Source organism: Cydia pomonella, chromosome 10 (genome assembly GCF_033807575.1).
Source record: "Cydia pomonella isolate Wapato2018A chromosome 10, ilCydPomo1, whole genome shotgun sequence".
NCBI lineage: Eukaryota > Metazoa > Arthropoda > Insecta > Lepidoptera > Tortricidae > Cydia > Cydia pomonella.
In genome coordinates, this window is record NC_084712.1 from 8,091,732 (window position 1) to 8,104,677 (window position 12,946).

At 38.9% G+C, this 12,946-nt stretch overlaps 1 protein-coding gene across 3 annotated transcripts; it reads left to right on the plus strand.

Annotated features, from left to right (window-relative positions):
* Positions 1 to 1,006: 1,006 nt before the first annotated feature.
* Positions 1,007 to 12,852, plus strand: LOC133521991 (major facilitator superfamily domain-containing protein 10). Of its 3 annotated transcripts, none has more exons than XM_061857158.1 (8): positions 1,007 to 1,178; positions 1,257 to 1,685; positions 2,373 to 2,531; positions 4,170 to 4,352; positions 4,592 to 4,838; positions 6,797 to 6,988; positions 7,993 to 8,130; positions 12,217 to 12,852. In XM_061857158.1, exons 1-8 carry the CDS (start codon positions 1,176 to 1,178, stop codon positions 12,426 to 12,428), a joined length of 1,563 nt encoding a protein of 520 aa, XP_061713142.1. In that variant the 5' UTR covers positions 1,007 to 1,175; the 3' UTR covers positions 12,429 to 12,852. The 3 variants fall into 3 exon arrangements, with proteins under 3 accessions (XP_061713142.1, XP_061713141.1, XP_061713139.1); XM_061857157.1 differs by lacking the exon at positions 12,217 to 12,852 and adding an exon at positions 9,040 to 9,344 and having other exon boundaries at positions 1,238 to 1,685; XM_061857155.1 differs by lacking the exon at positions 12,217 to 12,852 and adding an exon at positions 9,040 to 9,344.
* The last annotated feature ends 94 nt before the right edge of the window (positions 12,853 to 12,946 follow it).

The following is a 12,946-nucleotide window of genomic DNA, read 5'->3' on the forward strand; positions in this document are numbered from 1 at the left end:
CTCATTCCACTGCATAGATGCGTCCCTTAGACTGGCGTACGATGGGCCATCGTGTAGAGGAGCCCTAATGTATACACTTTCGTCTCGTAGCTCGGCTCGCAGCTCGTCTCGTGTCTCGGCCACAGCCCCTAAGCTCGTCGACCTAATCAATTTGAAACACGAGCGGCAAGGTATAAGATTTGTAAGTTCTGTAACCCAATGAAAAGCCGAACGCGAATGTAAACAGCAAGCACGCTTCCTCTGCGAGCCCCTTAACCTCCTGGGAACCGATGACGTCTTCCTTTTCAGACCAATTTTAACTTTAGCCCAATTATGTACAGAGTTAAAACTCTATGTAACATATTTATGACACTGGGCCTCACGAGCAGTGCCAATGCCAATTACATCCACACTTTATCAGGCCTGGCCCGAGCAAGAGTATTTTTTCGTTTTACAAATATCGGCACATCGTTTACAATATTTGAAACGTTATACTGTCCCTAATTGACAAAAATGTTCACTGTTGGATATTTTTGCGACTGAACCACTTTTTTACATTTTAAATATTGTAAACAATGTGCTGATATTTGGTGAAACGGAAAAACACTCTTGCTCGGGCCCGACGTCGGACCTGGGGGCCTACCGCGAAAACTGAAATTGCAGGGATCTTTCTCTTTGACTGTCACTAAGACGTAATTATAAATAACCCTGGGCTATAACTGCGAATATTTAAGTTCGTCAATTGCGGGCATTCTTCTGTCACTCTAATTACATCTTATGGAGAGTAAAAGAGAAAGATTCCCGGAATTTTCGAATTTCGGTTTTTGCGGTAGGCCCCCTGTACGGTAGTCGGTAGTACTATTTATTCTGTGACCAAATGAATAGGGTATATTTTTTGTGATGGAAACCTAGATCAGTAATGTCAGTGTCAGTTCTGTCATTTCTGTCAACTTTTGTCCTATCCTATAGTTCAGTTCAGTTCAATTCACATTCAGTTCATAGAACGTAGTGATTATATGCTCTTTGAGTTCAGTCACTTCAGTAGTTGTAGGATAGAAGGCGGTGTTTTGCTTTGTCGGCAAAAAGTGAAAGTTTCTTAATTTAAGTGTAAATAGTCGATACTTACGATCGATGGCTCCATATGGTTCTCATCAAGAAGCCATATTACCAGTGCCGCGTATACAACTTGAATAAATATGGTGCGTTATTTGTTTATTCAATAAGTGTGATATTCTGGGTCTTATTCATCGTTTTTTAGTATTTTACTTTACTTTTAGGGAGACCATAAAATGAATGGTGAATTGAGGAAGAGAGAAGAAGTCCTGAGCAAACCGGCAAAACAATTAATACAGGATAATGATGAAAAAATAACTTATAAAAACTCATCCGGAAACTCTAAGGCCATTGGCCTAGTTTTCGTTTCGCTTCTGCTGGATCTTTTGGCTTTTACCATGATTTTACCTCTGCTACCTTCTTTATTGGATTATTATAATAGGGAAGAAGGGAAAGGCACAACTTTATATGCCTCCTTATTGGGAGCAGTTGAAAGCTTTCAAAAACTAACAGGGGCCCCAGAAAAACTAGCCTCAGTATTATTTGGTGGTGCACTGGGCTCTATGTACAGCTTTCTACAGTTTTTAACAAGTCCCATAGTTGGAAGTCTCTCTGATGCTTATGGAAGGAAACCCATGCTTTTACTGTGTTTGGTAAGTAGATGCCTACTTATACAAAATTTTCTGATATAACATACTGATTAGATATCAAATTGTCAATGGACTGTATATATATATATATATATATATATATATATATATATGTATATATGAAAGGTGCCCTTGAGCATTGCGAGAGATTTTAACGGTGCATTCCTCTTCCTGATGGCAACAGAAGCAAAAAATGTTATATGACTTTTAGTGAAACTCAACATAAAAAATTTTTTTTTGTTTTTTTTTTTTCCTTTTTTTTGAACACTCCTGTACATAAAACGTAGTTTTTATTGATAAACACATAACCAAAAATCAACTAAAGTTTTTTTTTATTTGGGGGTAGCCTCTTGAATACATTTTTTTAATTTTTTGATGTCAATCAATAGGTATGGCTAGACTAGACCTCAAAGTGGCAATACCGCAGTCAAAAATGTGTTTTGTACCGACTTTGGCGCAAGAATAATTTCGAAAAACATTTAATTATCTCTGAAACTAGGCCTAATCCAGAAAATTTTATATGACATTTTAGTTTCTAAATATTACCAGGAATGCTTAGTTAAAATGTCTCACAATGCTCACGGGCACATGGCGGGCACGGGCATGGGATGTATATGCTGAATAATTTTTTCTAGTAATCTGTATTTTCAAGGTTCACATTTTAAAATAATACTTTAATTTTGTCCTCAGATAGGGATAGCAACATCACATGCACTATGGAGCTTTGCAAGCACATTCAGTATATTTGTGCTGGCTCGGTTTATCGGAGGTCTCAGCAAGGCCAATGTCAGCTTGAGCATGGCTGTTGTTGCCGATGCCTCCAATGAGAAGACGCGGGCTAGAGGAATGGTAAGATTATTAAGCTTAGAATAAAGGACCATGGGCAACTTTGTATGGAGCCTGGTCCAAAAACCAACTGAAATGAGAGTTAGGTCATTAGGTAGGTATTTCTATGTACTTCATTTCGTTCTATGGGCACCAAGCTGAATTCCATTGCAGAACTGAGTTATTTGTATTTTAGTCAAAATGTCATCACCCTTATTACCTAAGCAATAGAGTCCAAAAAAAGTAAATTAATTGCTGCAGGGTAGATGTTCGTGCACCACTGCTATTGCCTAGTTAATAAGTGTGATGACATTTTGACTAAAATACAAATATCTCAGTTCTGCAATGGAATTCCGCTTGAAGCCCATAGAAAGATATGAAGTACATAAAAATACCTATCTAATGACCTAATTCTTAACTCGGTTGGTGTTGGACCATTTTGACCCATTAGTCCTTTAAAAGTGAAAAAATTACTGCTTTGGGTGATACTTAAACTCACAACAGTCACAACCACTGGATCACTACCCAAGTGCTCTGCCATCTGAGCTATCAAGACATCCATGGATAGCAAATATTTCCACCATATGAGCCTTTAACACATTCACTGCTGGGAACCCACCTGGTGGGCGCTCGTGAACTTTGTTCAGATGCTGGACAACCCGCTGGGCAGGTTATTTTGTACGCAGCTATAGACCACCGGTTTCTGGGGTAGTGCGCCGTTTTTTGTCTGGCAGTGAATGTGTTAAGGGATGCTAGTGACATCTACCATAAGAGTGTTACACTTCTTAAGCGTCTACCAGAGTTCCAAGTCCTATTGGATAGGCTTAATAGCATTGTTTGCAGATGTTTCTGCTTAAAACAAAATAAATTTATGGTAAGATTATATTAACTATATATTTAAGATCTGGAAAAATCTGCATGTAAAATTCAAATCTAGTTGAATATAATTAGTTTTATCTACCTTATCTTTTTACAGGAAGAAACATGAGGTGAACTTTTTTAAAGTACAAACTAAAGATTATTTTCAAGTAAAAGTTTACTTTTATGCTTTTTTTTTGGTATACTTAATGTTGTTTAAACAGTTGTAACAAACTCATTAAAAATTCATTGGTGCAATTATTATACATGCATTGGCTTGTATACTTCTGTGTTTGTTATTACTGAATGGGCGGGTCCACACAGAGCGAGCGAGCGAGCACGTCTACACTGACCGGTTTGTGCGCGAGAACATTGCCTCGCGCGTATGCTCGTTCTGTGTAGACCCGCCTAATATTGAATGTAATTTAGATTTTAATTTTGTACAGAACAATAATCATAATGAATCGGCATAATTATAAGTAGACTATTCATAGTCTTCACAGTGACATCATTGTGCTAAAAGATAAGTTTATAAAATAGACAAACAGACTAAAAATCATGACATAGAAATAATGTTTACACAAATCTTTGGCAACAGAAAATAAGACGCTCATCATGTTGTTTTTATGACTCAGGCACGACATTGTGCGTTGTCGGCATCAAGTGGCAGCGACCAGCGACCGCCAAGTGCGAGCGAGAAGTAGCATCGCGTCGTCTCACTCTCACACCACTCGCTCCTGAGGCATGCTGATGCCGCTAATTGTCGTATTCAAGCCGACAGGCTAATAATTCATGTATTTACAGGCACTGGTGGGTTTGGCGTTCTCAATAGGGTTCATCGTAGGCCCCCTGGCGGGCGCGTGGTTCGCGAAAAACAACGACAACTCTTCCGGCCTTTGGGGCGAGCGGCCCGCGTTCTACGCACTTTCGTTATCTCTTGCGAATATTGCTCTAGTCATATTTTGCTTGCCCGAGTCACTGCCAAAGGTAATTTCAAAAGTAACCCTTTCTAAACCGGTAACTGTGTTGTTTAGAGTTCTTGTATACATACAAATTATTATCTTAACTCGACCGTACGAAACAATATAACAATATGTATGTTTTTTTAATCTTAGTGTATTTCTGTAAACCCAGAAATAGAATAAATGCTAAAAGTGCAAATGAAAAATATTCACAGTTAAGATCTGGTTATTTAAGTAAGTTTTACACATAGCATTTGTTTGCAGGAAAAAAGGGCATCTCTCTCGTTCACTTTATCCAAGGCATTGGACTACATATCTCCTTGGCATTTGCTGAAATTCACGGCAGTTAAAAATCTATCGAAACACCAGAATGAAGTGCTGTCAAAGCTGGGGCTAATATACTTAATGTATCTGTTCATATACTCGGGCCTAGAGTTCACTATCACATTCCTGACGCATCATACTTTTAACTATACTGCCATGCAGCAAGGGAAGATGTTCTTGGTTATAGGTAAGTTGTTGGAATCCTTGTAGTAAACAAGGAGTTTGGAATTCGAGGGCAATGTTCTTCAGATGAAGTTAATATGTCTTGGATATTTACGATTTTTTTGCAAAATATTGTAGCTATGTTTAAGGTACAAGGCATTTCATGCCGATTCTACCTGCTTTTCGAACACCTTGTTTAATAAGCATTGAAATGAATGTTTAAGTAGCCTACATAACTTACTAATCGGCATTTAATTGAAGGTTTGAGCAATTTCCGTCAAGCATAAAGATTTGATCGCTTCTTGCGTCACCGTTCAAGTTAGATAAGCAATGCTTGCGGTTCCTTTTATCACTATTAACCCATTCATTGCCGAAGACGCGAATTCGCGTCCTATGTATGTGTAATCGTAATGCCGAGGACGCGATTTCGCGTCCTCGAGTTATTTGTTTTTTTTTTGCTAGAAAACAACTGTACTTAAATGCTGATACCAAAATGTTACTTTATTTATGAAGGATAATATTATACTGTTGCTGGTTTTTGGATTCAGTGCATCTGTAATTTTCATAATTCTTATCTCGGATGCCGAAGACGCGAATTCACGTCCGATCGTAATTCCGGGGTCGCGATTTCGCGGCCTCGTTTTTTTACTAGAAAACAACTATTTATTTATTTTTTGAAGGAGAATATTATACTTCGGTTTTTGGATTCAGTGCATTTGTAATTTAGAAAAAATAGTTTTTGCTAGAAAAACACTTATTTAAAAAAACTTATCCCGAGATGTAATTTTTAAAGACAAATTGTATACTGTTACCGGTTATTAAAATAAACACATTTGTAATACTCAACATTTTCATTTCGGGTGAAGCGGAGGCGGATTCCCGTCCATTATGTTTATATTAGGTAATTGTCATTTACCTTTTATCGCGAAAAATATTTAATGATAGTAATTTAATCATGTGCCATATACTTTATAAGTGATTGTGGCAATTAATAATACAAACTACTAAAATAATTTAGATACGCAGACATGTTTATGTCCAGGGGTACTAAACATTTTCGACTGTATATTTAACTATAATAAAATGGGTTGCATTTAATATTGAATATTTTTGTCCATTATCTAAACACTTTCTTTAACTTTTATAATCTTACTAAAAACCATTAAAAACTCATATACGTCTGAAGTATACGGCCGTCACGTCTATACTGAATACGTTTTCGACAAAAACTGTTTTTAGGCGCAAAAATTTCACTTACGATGCCGAAAACGCGAAATTGCGTCCTTGACAACGTAATGCCGCGGACGCGAATTCGCGCCCTTGAAATAGGTTAACCTAATGCCGCGGACGCGAACTCGCGTCCATGAAATGTTAACGTAATGCCGCGGACGCGAATTCGCGTCGTCGCGTGGAAGGCGGCGGCACTGCGTGATGAGTAAAAATATGAGGCGTCGGCAATGAATGGGTTATGATTGTTCCCACGGTCTGTTTTCCGTTATGACGTATTTTGAATGACTAACCTAATTACATTAGTATTTGATTAATCAGCTTTTGATTGAGTTTTTTTGCTTAGTATTATTTTAGTAAACGTAGTTGTAGTTCAGTCATAATATAAGATTACTGTTGTAAGGAAAAAGAGTTAAGGGAATGACGTTAAGTTCGCTTTTTGTGTAACAATTAATAGGGATCGGGCTGGCCCTTCGATCTCACATCTTTCTATAATTTTAATTAGACGGGAATCTTTCGCTTTTTTCGGAAAACCTAATACCATATCTATCAGGAAAGTATATCAGTATATACTTGCATAGGTCCCGATTAATTTTAGGGCAACTACGCTTAGCTAGGATATTTTTAGTTAGGATATTTTTGCCTAGTTAGGCTGGTTTAAATGAATCCAAGCTCTCAAGGCAAGGTTTTGATACTCGTATTTTTGTGTGTCGAGCGGTTAAGAGAATAATAATTTAATAACGTTGTGGTATCCAGGTTTAATAATGGCCGTGCTACAAGGCGGCGCGGCGCGGAGGCTCGGCGCCGCCGGCGCGGTGCGAGCGGCGCGAGGGGCCCTAGCTCTCACCCCAGTGTCGTTCCTATGTGTGGCGTTAGCTGCAGTCCCGCAGCCGCCTCTGGTGGCCCCCCTAGCCTGGCTATGGCTGGGACTCGTCCTCTTCGCTATATGTAAGTATATGTATGGTATATTGGCAAGGGTAGAGTGATAGCTTTCACCCCAGTGTCGTTCCTATGTATAGCGCTAGCTACAGTGCCGCTGCCGCCTTTAACCTGGTTGTGGCTGGGGCTCTTCTTGTTCGCTATTATTTAGGGATTTTAGGAACGTAGAGAGCGGTGCGGTTTGTTTGAATCTGTCAATCAGTAAATAGTATTTTCTGCTTATTGAGGTAACCGTGGCAAACCTAAGCGTAGGTAATTGATTTAATTCATTCGAAAGCTAATCTAGTTTGCAAATCTTATTCCTGTGTGCGGATACGGATATCCTGGTTTAATTTTGTACGGTTTTGCTGATTTCATTAGTAAAGCAGTAAGTAGTGTTCACAAAACGATTTTCAACCATAAGTGACGTCCTCAAGCATAATTTACCACGTTGTCGCTTGCCATAAGGACGAGATTTGTTTGTATATAACCTTATAATTCGAATAACCTATCAGAGCGTACTTTATGGCAGGCGACAATGTGATAGCTTTTGCTTGAAAATGACACAAATATTAAATTAGGTACAGTAAGCTACAGAGATAATTGACTCGCCTTGTATAAAAACTTGCTTGCACGGGGGGTCGGTTATCTCTCCAGCTTACTGTTCATATATATGATATGTGCAAGTATAATCGATTAAAAACTTTAGAATTTTATTACTGCACGAGGATATAATAAATCCGGTTCGAAGGACCAAAATACATATAGGTAGGTGCAAAAAATGTATTTTTGGCGCTTTCACGGTTGCCATACGGTGATAATTTTCGCTACTTTATCCCAAGAATTGGCTAAGTTACTTGTTTTCCTTCATCAAAGAGCATGGGACAAGGACTGATAAATTAATGATATTTCGTACATAAGTTTCAACCCAAGACCACCGGTTTCGAAGCTGCACGCCTTAAGGCTACTATGCCACCATTGCTGAGTTTCCAAAAATGTAATGATTATTATAATAAATTATGTAATTTATACAGCGACAGCGTTCGCAGTGTCCTGCATGACGTCAATGGCGGCGGGGCAAGCGCCGGCGGCCGCGCGCGGCGCCGTGCTCGGGGCTCTGCGTTCTCTTGGAGCACTCGCGCGGGCGATGGGACCCCTTGTCGCTGCTTCAGGTGAATAAGTCACTTCACTTGTAGACATTGGTCTCTGTATGACGTCGTATGTTGCCTACACAGCTGCGTCCGATAGAAATGTGCAGCGACAGTGCTCGCGGTGTCATGCCTTCGGTGCGCTCGTGCGGGCGATGGAAAACTAAGGGCTAAAGTCCATATCAGAGGGCCTGCCGCCAACATCGAAAATCGTTATCTGCATCTCTAAATATGCAAGCAATCGCCAGCTTGTGAGTTGTGAGGCGGATAATTATTTCCGACTATTCGATGTTGGCGGTAGGCTCCCAGGGGGCCTAGCTAAGATGACAATTGTACGCAGAGAAACAAAACGAAACACTGTCTCTATCGCGCTAATACGGAAGAGTGATAGAGAGACAATAGCGTTTAGTTTCGTTCAAACGATTGTCATATTGGCTGATATTATTTTACTTACATGATTTCCTTTTTCTTAATACTACGACGGTGGTAAACAAGCATACGGCCCGCTTGATGGTAAGCAGTCACCGTAGCCTATGGACGCCTGCAACTGACCAGACCTGCCCCGCCTGTCGCTGACCTGTCCAGAGGTGTTACTTGTGCGTTGCCGACCCTTTAAAAATCTGTACACTACTTTTTTTGAAGATTCTCATACTGTAGACCCTCGGGAAAACCTCGGCAGGGGGCTCATTCCACAGCCGGAGCGTCCGCGGGAGGGATTCCTCTTTGCGTCTCTTATGCATTGTACTTGTATTGTAGAATAACCCTCCAAATAAAACGAATAATTAATTTATCAGAGCTAACCACTAGATAGCCATATATAGGTATTAATTATCTGCCCTTTTAACACATTCACAGCGGTATTTGTTTATACTGTGTTATCAGATAAGCTGCGAGCTATACAGGCTTAATATTTGTTTATTTATTTGCTTCCAGTGTATTGGTGCTCCGGAGCGGCCGTCACCTATGCCATCGGATCAATACTATTAATAATCCCAGCTGTGATGTTATTTAGACTGAAATCATAATAATTCCGCAGACTTTACACTGCCACTTAACTTAAGCATTAATAAGAGATAACGTTTTTATTATTTATTTATTTTTAAGTAGGTACTTGCTTTATACCTTTTATTTTCCGTTCGTAAGGTTGTATTTTTGTACCTATTATACTTAATTTACCTATTAATATTTTGTAAACACCAGTCTTTCTCGAATAACAGTATTAAAAATACGAGTATTGATTTTTGCGTTTTATTTATTTACCGTGGTAAATTCGACAAAACGCATCGTATATTAATTATGTTGGCTTCATTTCATAGTTACTTTACAAGGAAAAGACAGGGATAGCTATTTGTTAGAGTGAGATAGTAATACTTAATCAGCATTTTGCTTTATGTGTACACACCATGTAGGTTGCATTGCAACCATATTTCTGAACGCAACCACCTTGGACACGTAACTACGTTGCCATGGCAACGTTTGTTATGACGCGAAGCGCTCCCATGTCAATGCACTCGTAGTATCTAAGCTAATTAAAATGCCTTTATTTAGTAATAAATTTACTCCTAAAACGATTCCTGTGCGAAGAACAGATACATCAGTGATAAAGAAGGAATTCGGTAGTGACTACGCGTCTAAAGAGCTTTCGTTGGAGTTGTGCCCACCAAAAATAAAGCTTGGCGACTTTGAGGTCACTTTTGAAGATGGACAATGGATACCAGGTAGTAATTAGTTCTACATTGCTTACAGTCAAAGTAAACTATTAATCGAACGTACTGCTAAGCCTGTATTTATGCAGGGTTTCTTTACCTAGGTACTCTTTTCTTCAAAAGAATTGCTATAGCTGGAGAGCCGGCGATTCTAAATGTATAGTTACTCGAGACATCTTGGAATATGATAGGAAGAAAAAAAAGTTATTTATTTATTTATAATGAAAGTTTGTTTTATACAGTTTTCTTTTCCAGCGAGCAGGAAAACGTCTACAGATTTTTTCAAATTTTGGGGGGTTTAAGGGTTTAAAAAATCGTTAAGTAGATTTTGGATTTGGTTATTTTGTGGAGCAATGTTATAATTTTTCTATAACTTAATCTGACAATTATTAAATAAGTACGCAATTCCTTAATCTGACGATCATAAGTGCGAAGCCCAATCTTCACATTATAACCATTAGCATTAATTTGGACTAAAATTACGAAATCCACAATCTGCTGAAAGATTTGTTGAACCCCCCCACCAAGTAACATAGCAACATAGACTGCTAAAAGTGGTTCAGGTAGACTCCACGGGGTAGCAAGACATCACTCATATCTTAATCTGACACGCTCGTACTCGATTCGACTCGTACTACAAAAATCCCCTCTTGGGCTCCTAACCTAACCTAACTTCTACCTGGACTAGAAGTAAAGCAACAGGGCCAATAGGTACCGCCGACCTTATACCTAAATAGGGTGACTTTAGAGTAATAAAAATCAAAACATGTAGGAATGCGTATAAGAACAAAATTTAACTCCCGATTTGTCAACATATATATTACGGAATTTCATTAAATTTTCCTCTCACATTTCCCACAGCGGCGCACGGTCATGCTTTTTAGGGTTCCATACCCAAAGAGTATAACGGGACCCTATAGAGACCGTGCGCGTTGGAGGGTCTGCCATCTTTTGGGCTGAATCGGAACAATAAACATGTAAATTTACACGTCACGTATTTTCTTGTGCATAGTAGGTTCTGCCATCTTGTGGGGTACATTGGAACAATAAACATCACATTTACGCCTCGCGCCAAAACTCTGACGGCTCCTGTGCTGCCTCCTATAGTTCATGCACGCTCCCTATTACTAAGACTACGCTGTCCGTCCGTCTGTCACCAGGCTGTATCTCATCTCATGACCGTGATAGTTAGAAATGTGAGCCAGTTGAAATTTTGACAGATGTATTTCTGTTGCCGCTATAACAACAAACACTAAAAAGTACGGAACCCTCAGTGGGCTAGTCCGACTCGCACTTGTCCGTCGCGGTTTTTTAAATGTTTTTTCATGCATGTGCCTATATATCAGTTCTTTCAAACAATGAAATATAGTTATTGAATAAATAAATGAATAGCCGGGTCCACACAGAGCGAGCATACGCGCGAGGCAATTTCCTCACGCACAAACCAGCCAGTGTAGACCCGCCTAATGAATTGATTAGTGCGTGGTGACGAATGAAGATAAATCCCTACTCCATCGGCACATATTATGCGCGTCACACGTTTCGTATTATTTCGTGCATGACGTGCGCTTTAAGAGCTTCTGCGCTTAGATTTATCCAGTAGGTATGTTTTTATTATACACTTTTATTTAGCTTCACCGCGTACCGTAAAACCACCCAACTATAGTCCAAAGCTCCCAACTATGGTCCACAAATAAACTTAATTTTTCTGGTTCAGGTGTGTATTTTACTATATTTTTGTAGTTCTAAGGCAAAGTATGTTTATAAATGGAAGGTAAAACTAGGAGTAAACCAAAAGGAACATTGGTATAGATACTTAATTTCCTTTTGAACTTGTGGACCATAGTTGCAGTATTGGACTATAGTTGGGTAGTTTTACGTTATCTTCTTTGTATAAATCTACATATATATATATATATGTGCTTCAAATCTTGTAACTTAAATTTGAACCACTTCCTGGTGTCGGTTTGAGCTGAAATTTGGTATTATACTTCCGTATTTACGGTGACAATGCAATAGTATGCTAGCATGGAGCTGATCTGATGATGCAGTCAGAAGGTAGCCAAAGGAACTCTTCGATGGGATAACGTAAACACATTGAATTCAGGCTCATTCGAAAAGTTTCCAGAAGTACTTGATAGACATACAAAAAAGAGAAAGTGCAGTCGGCAATATAAGTGTGTCAAAAATATTTTTGACAGTTACTTGTTAATTTTTAATTTAGGTATGCATGCCATAATCTACTAGCCTAATGCAGACTTAGTAATCTGTCGAATTGTCATTACTTATCTATATCTAATGTATTATCAATCGCAATGACAATGACTGAAACGCTTTGTTTACGATTAAGATACGTGAATAGGCACCTACATTCTATTAACAATGACCATTCATCATGTTTCAGCATCAGGCAAAGCCGGCGCAGCGCACAGAGAAATAATAAGACTAAAGAACGAGCTAGAACAGTTAGAGGAGGAGAACAACATGCTGCGTCTCAAGTTCGAGATATTATTAGACATGATGACAGACAAGACTGTGGAGGCGGAGCAAGCGGAGATGCAGAAAGCGCAGAGTTTGAGCTCGCTTAAGCAGAAGAGTAAAAAGCAGAAATGGTAGTATGTAGGTATGCAGAGGATACCCTCCTGTGTGCATAATTGCGGAGCGGTAGTTACGTGTAACCTGTACATAATTGCCTAGTATCATAATGGTGATAGACGCTCCTCCAACATCAGACGTAGCACTAAGGATTAATAATCAACCTGTTTGCCTGTGTTTAGTACCGAAAATTCTCCCTCCTGGGGGCCTAGCCATGGAAAAATATACCGGGATGACAGAGCTACGAAAAGTCACGTGACTATTTCCATACATATATTTTTGATTGGCATTTTCTATCAACGACTGCAATCTCGACTTAGGCCCTCTGATCTTGGAAGAAATCTTGAAGACTATGCAAACTTCAGTATAAAATGATTGGTTGGTAAGGGTTGTAACGGTCAAAAAATAAAACGAAATTGTATAATAAATAAAATCTTTACTTATGTATAGGTAATTTCCTTTATAACAATAATGCATATTTTCTTTTAATATACATAACCTTTAGCAAAAACTAAATTATTGGCACTTTCTTAAGATTC

What these genes read in the sequence shown, in the direction of transcription:
- LOC133521991 (XM_061857158.1), top strand. An exon ending in CCATGCTTTTACTGTGTTTG is followed by an intron (nt 1,686 to 2,372) that starts GTAAGTAGATGC and finishes TTTTGTCCTCAG; the next exon opens with ATAGGGATAGCAACATCACA. An exon ending in ACCCCTTGTCGCTGCTTCAG is followed by an intron (nt 8,131 to 12,216) that starts GTGAATAAGTCA and finishes ATCATGTTTCAG; the next exon opens with CATCAGGCAAAGCCGGCGCA.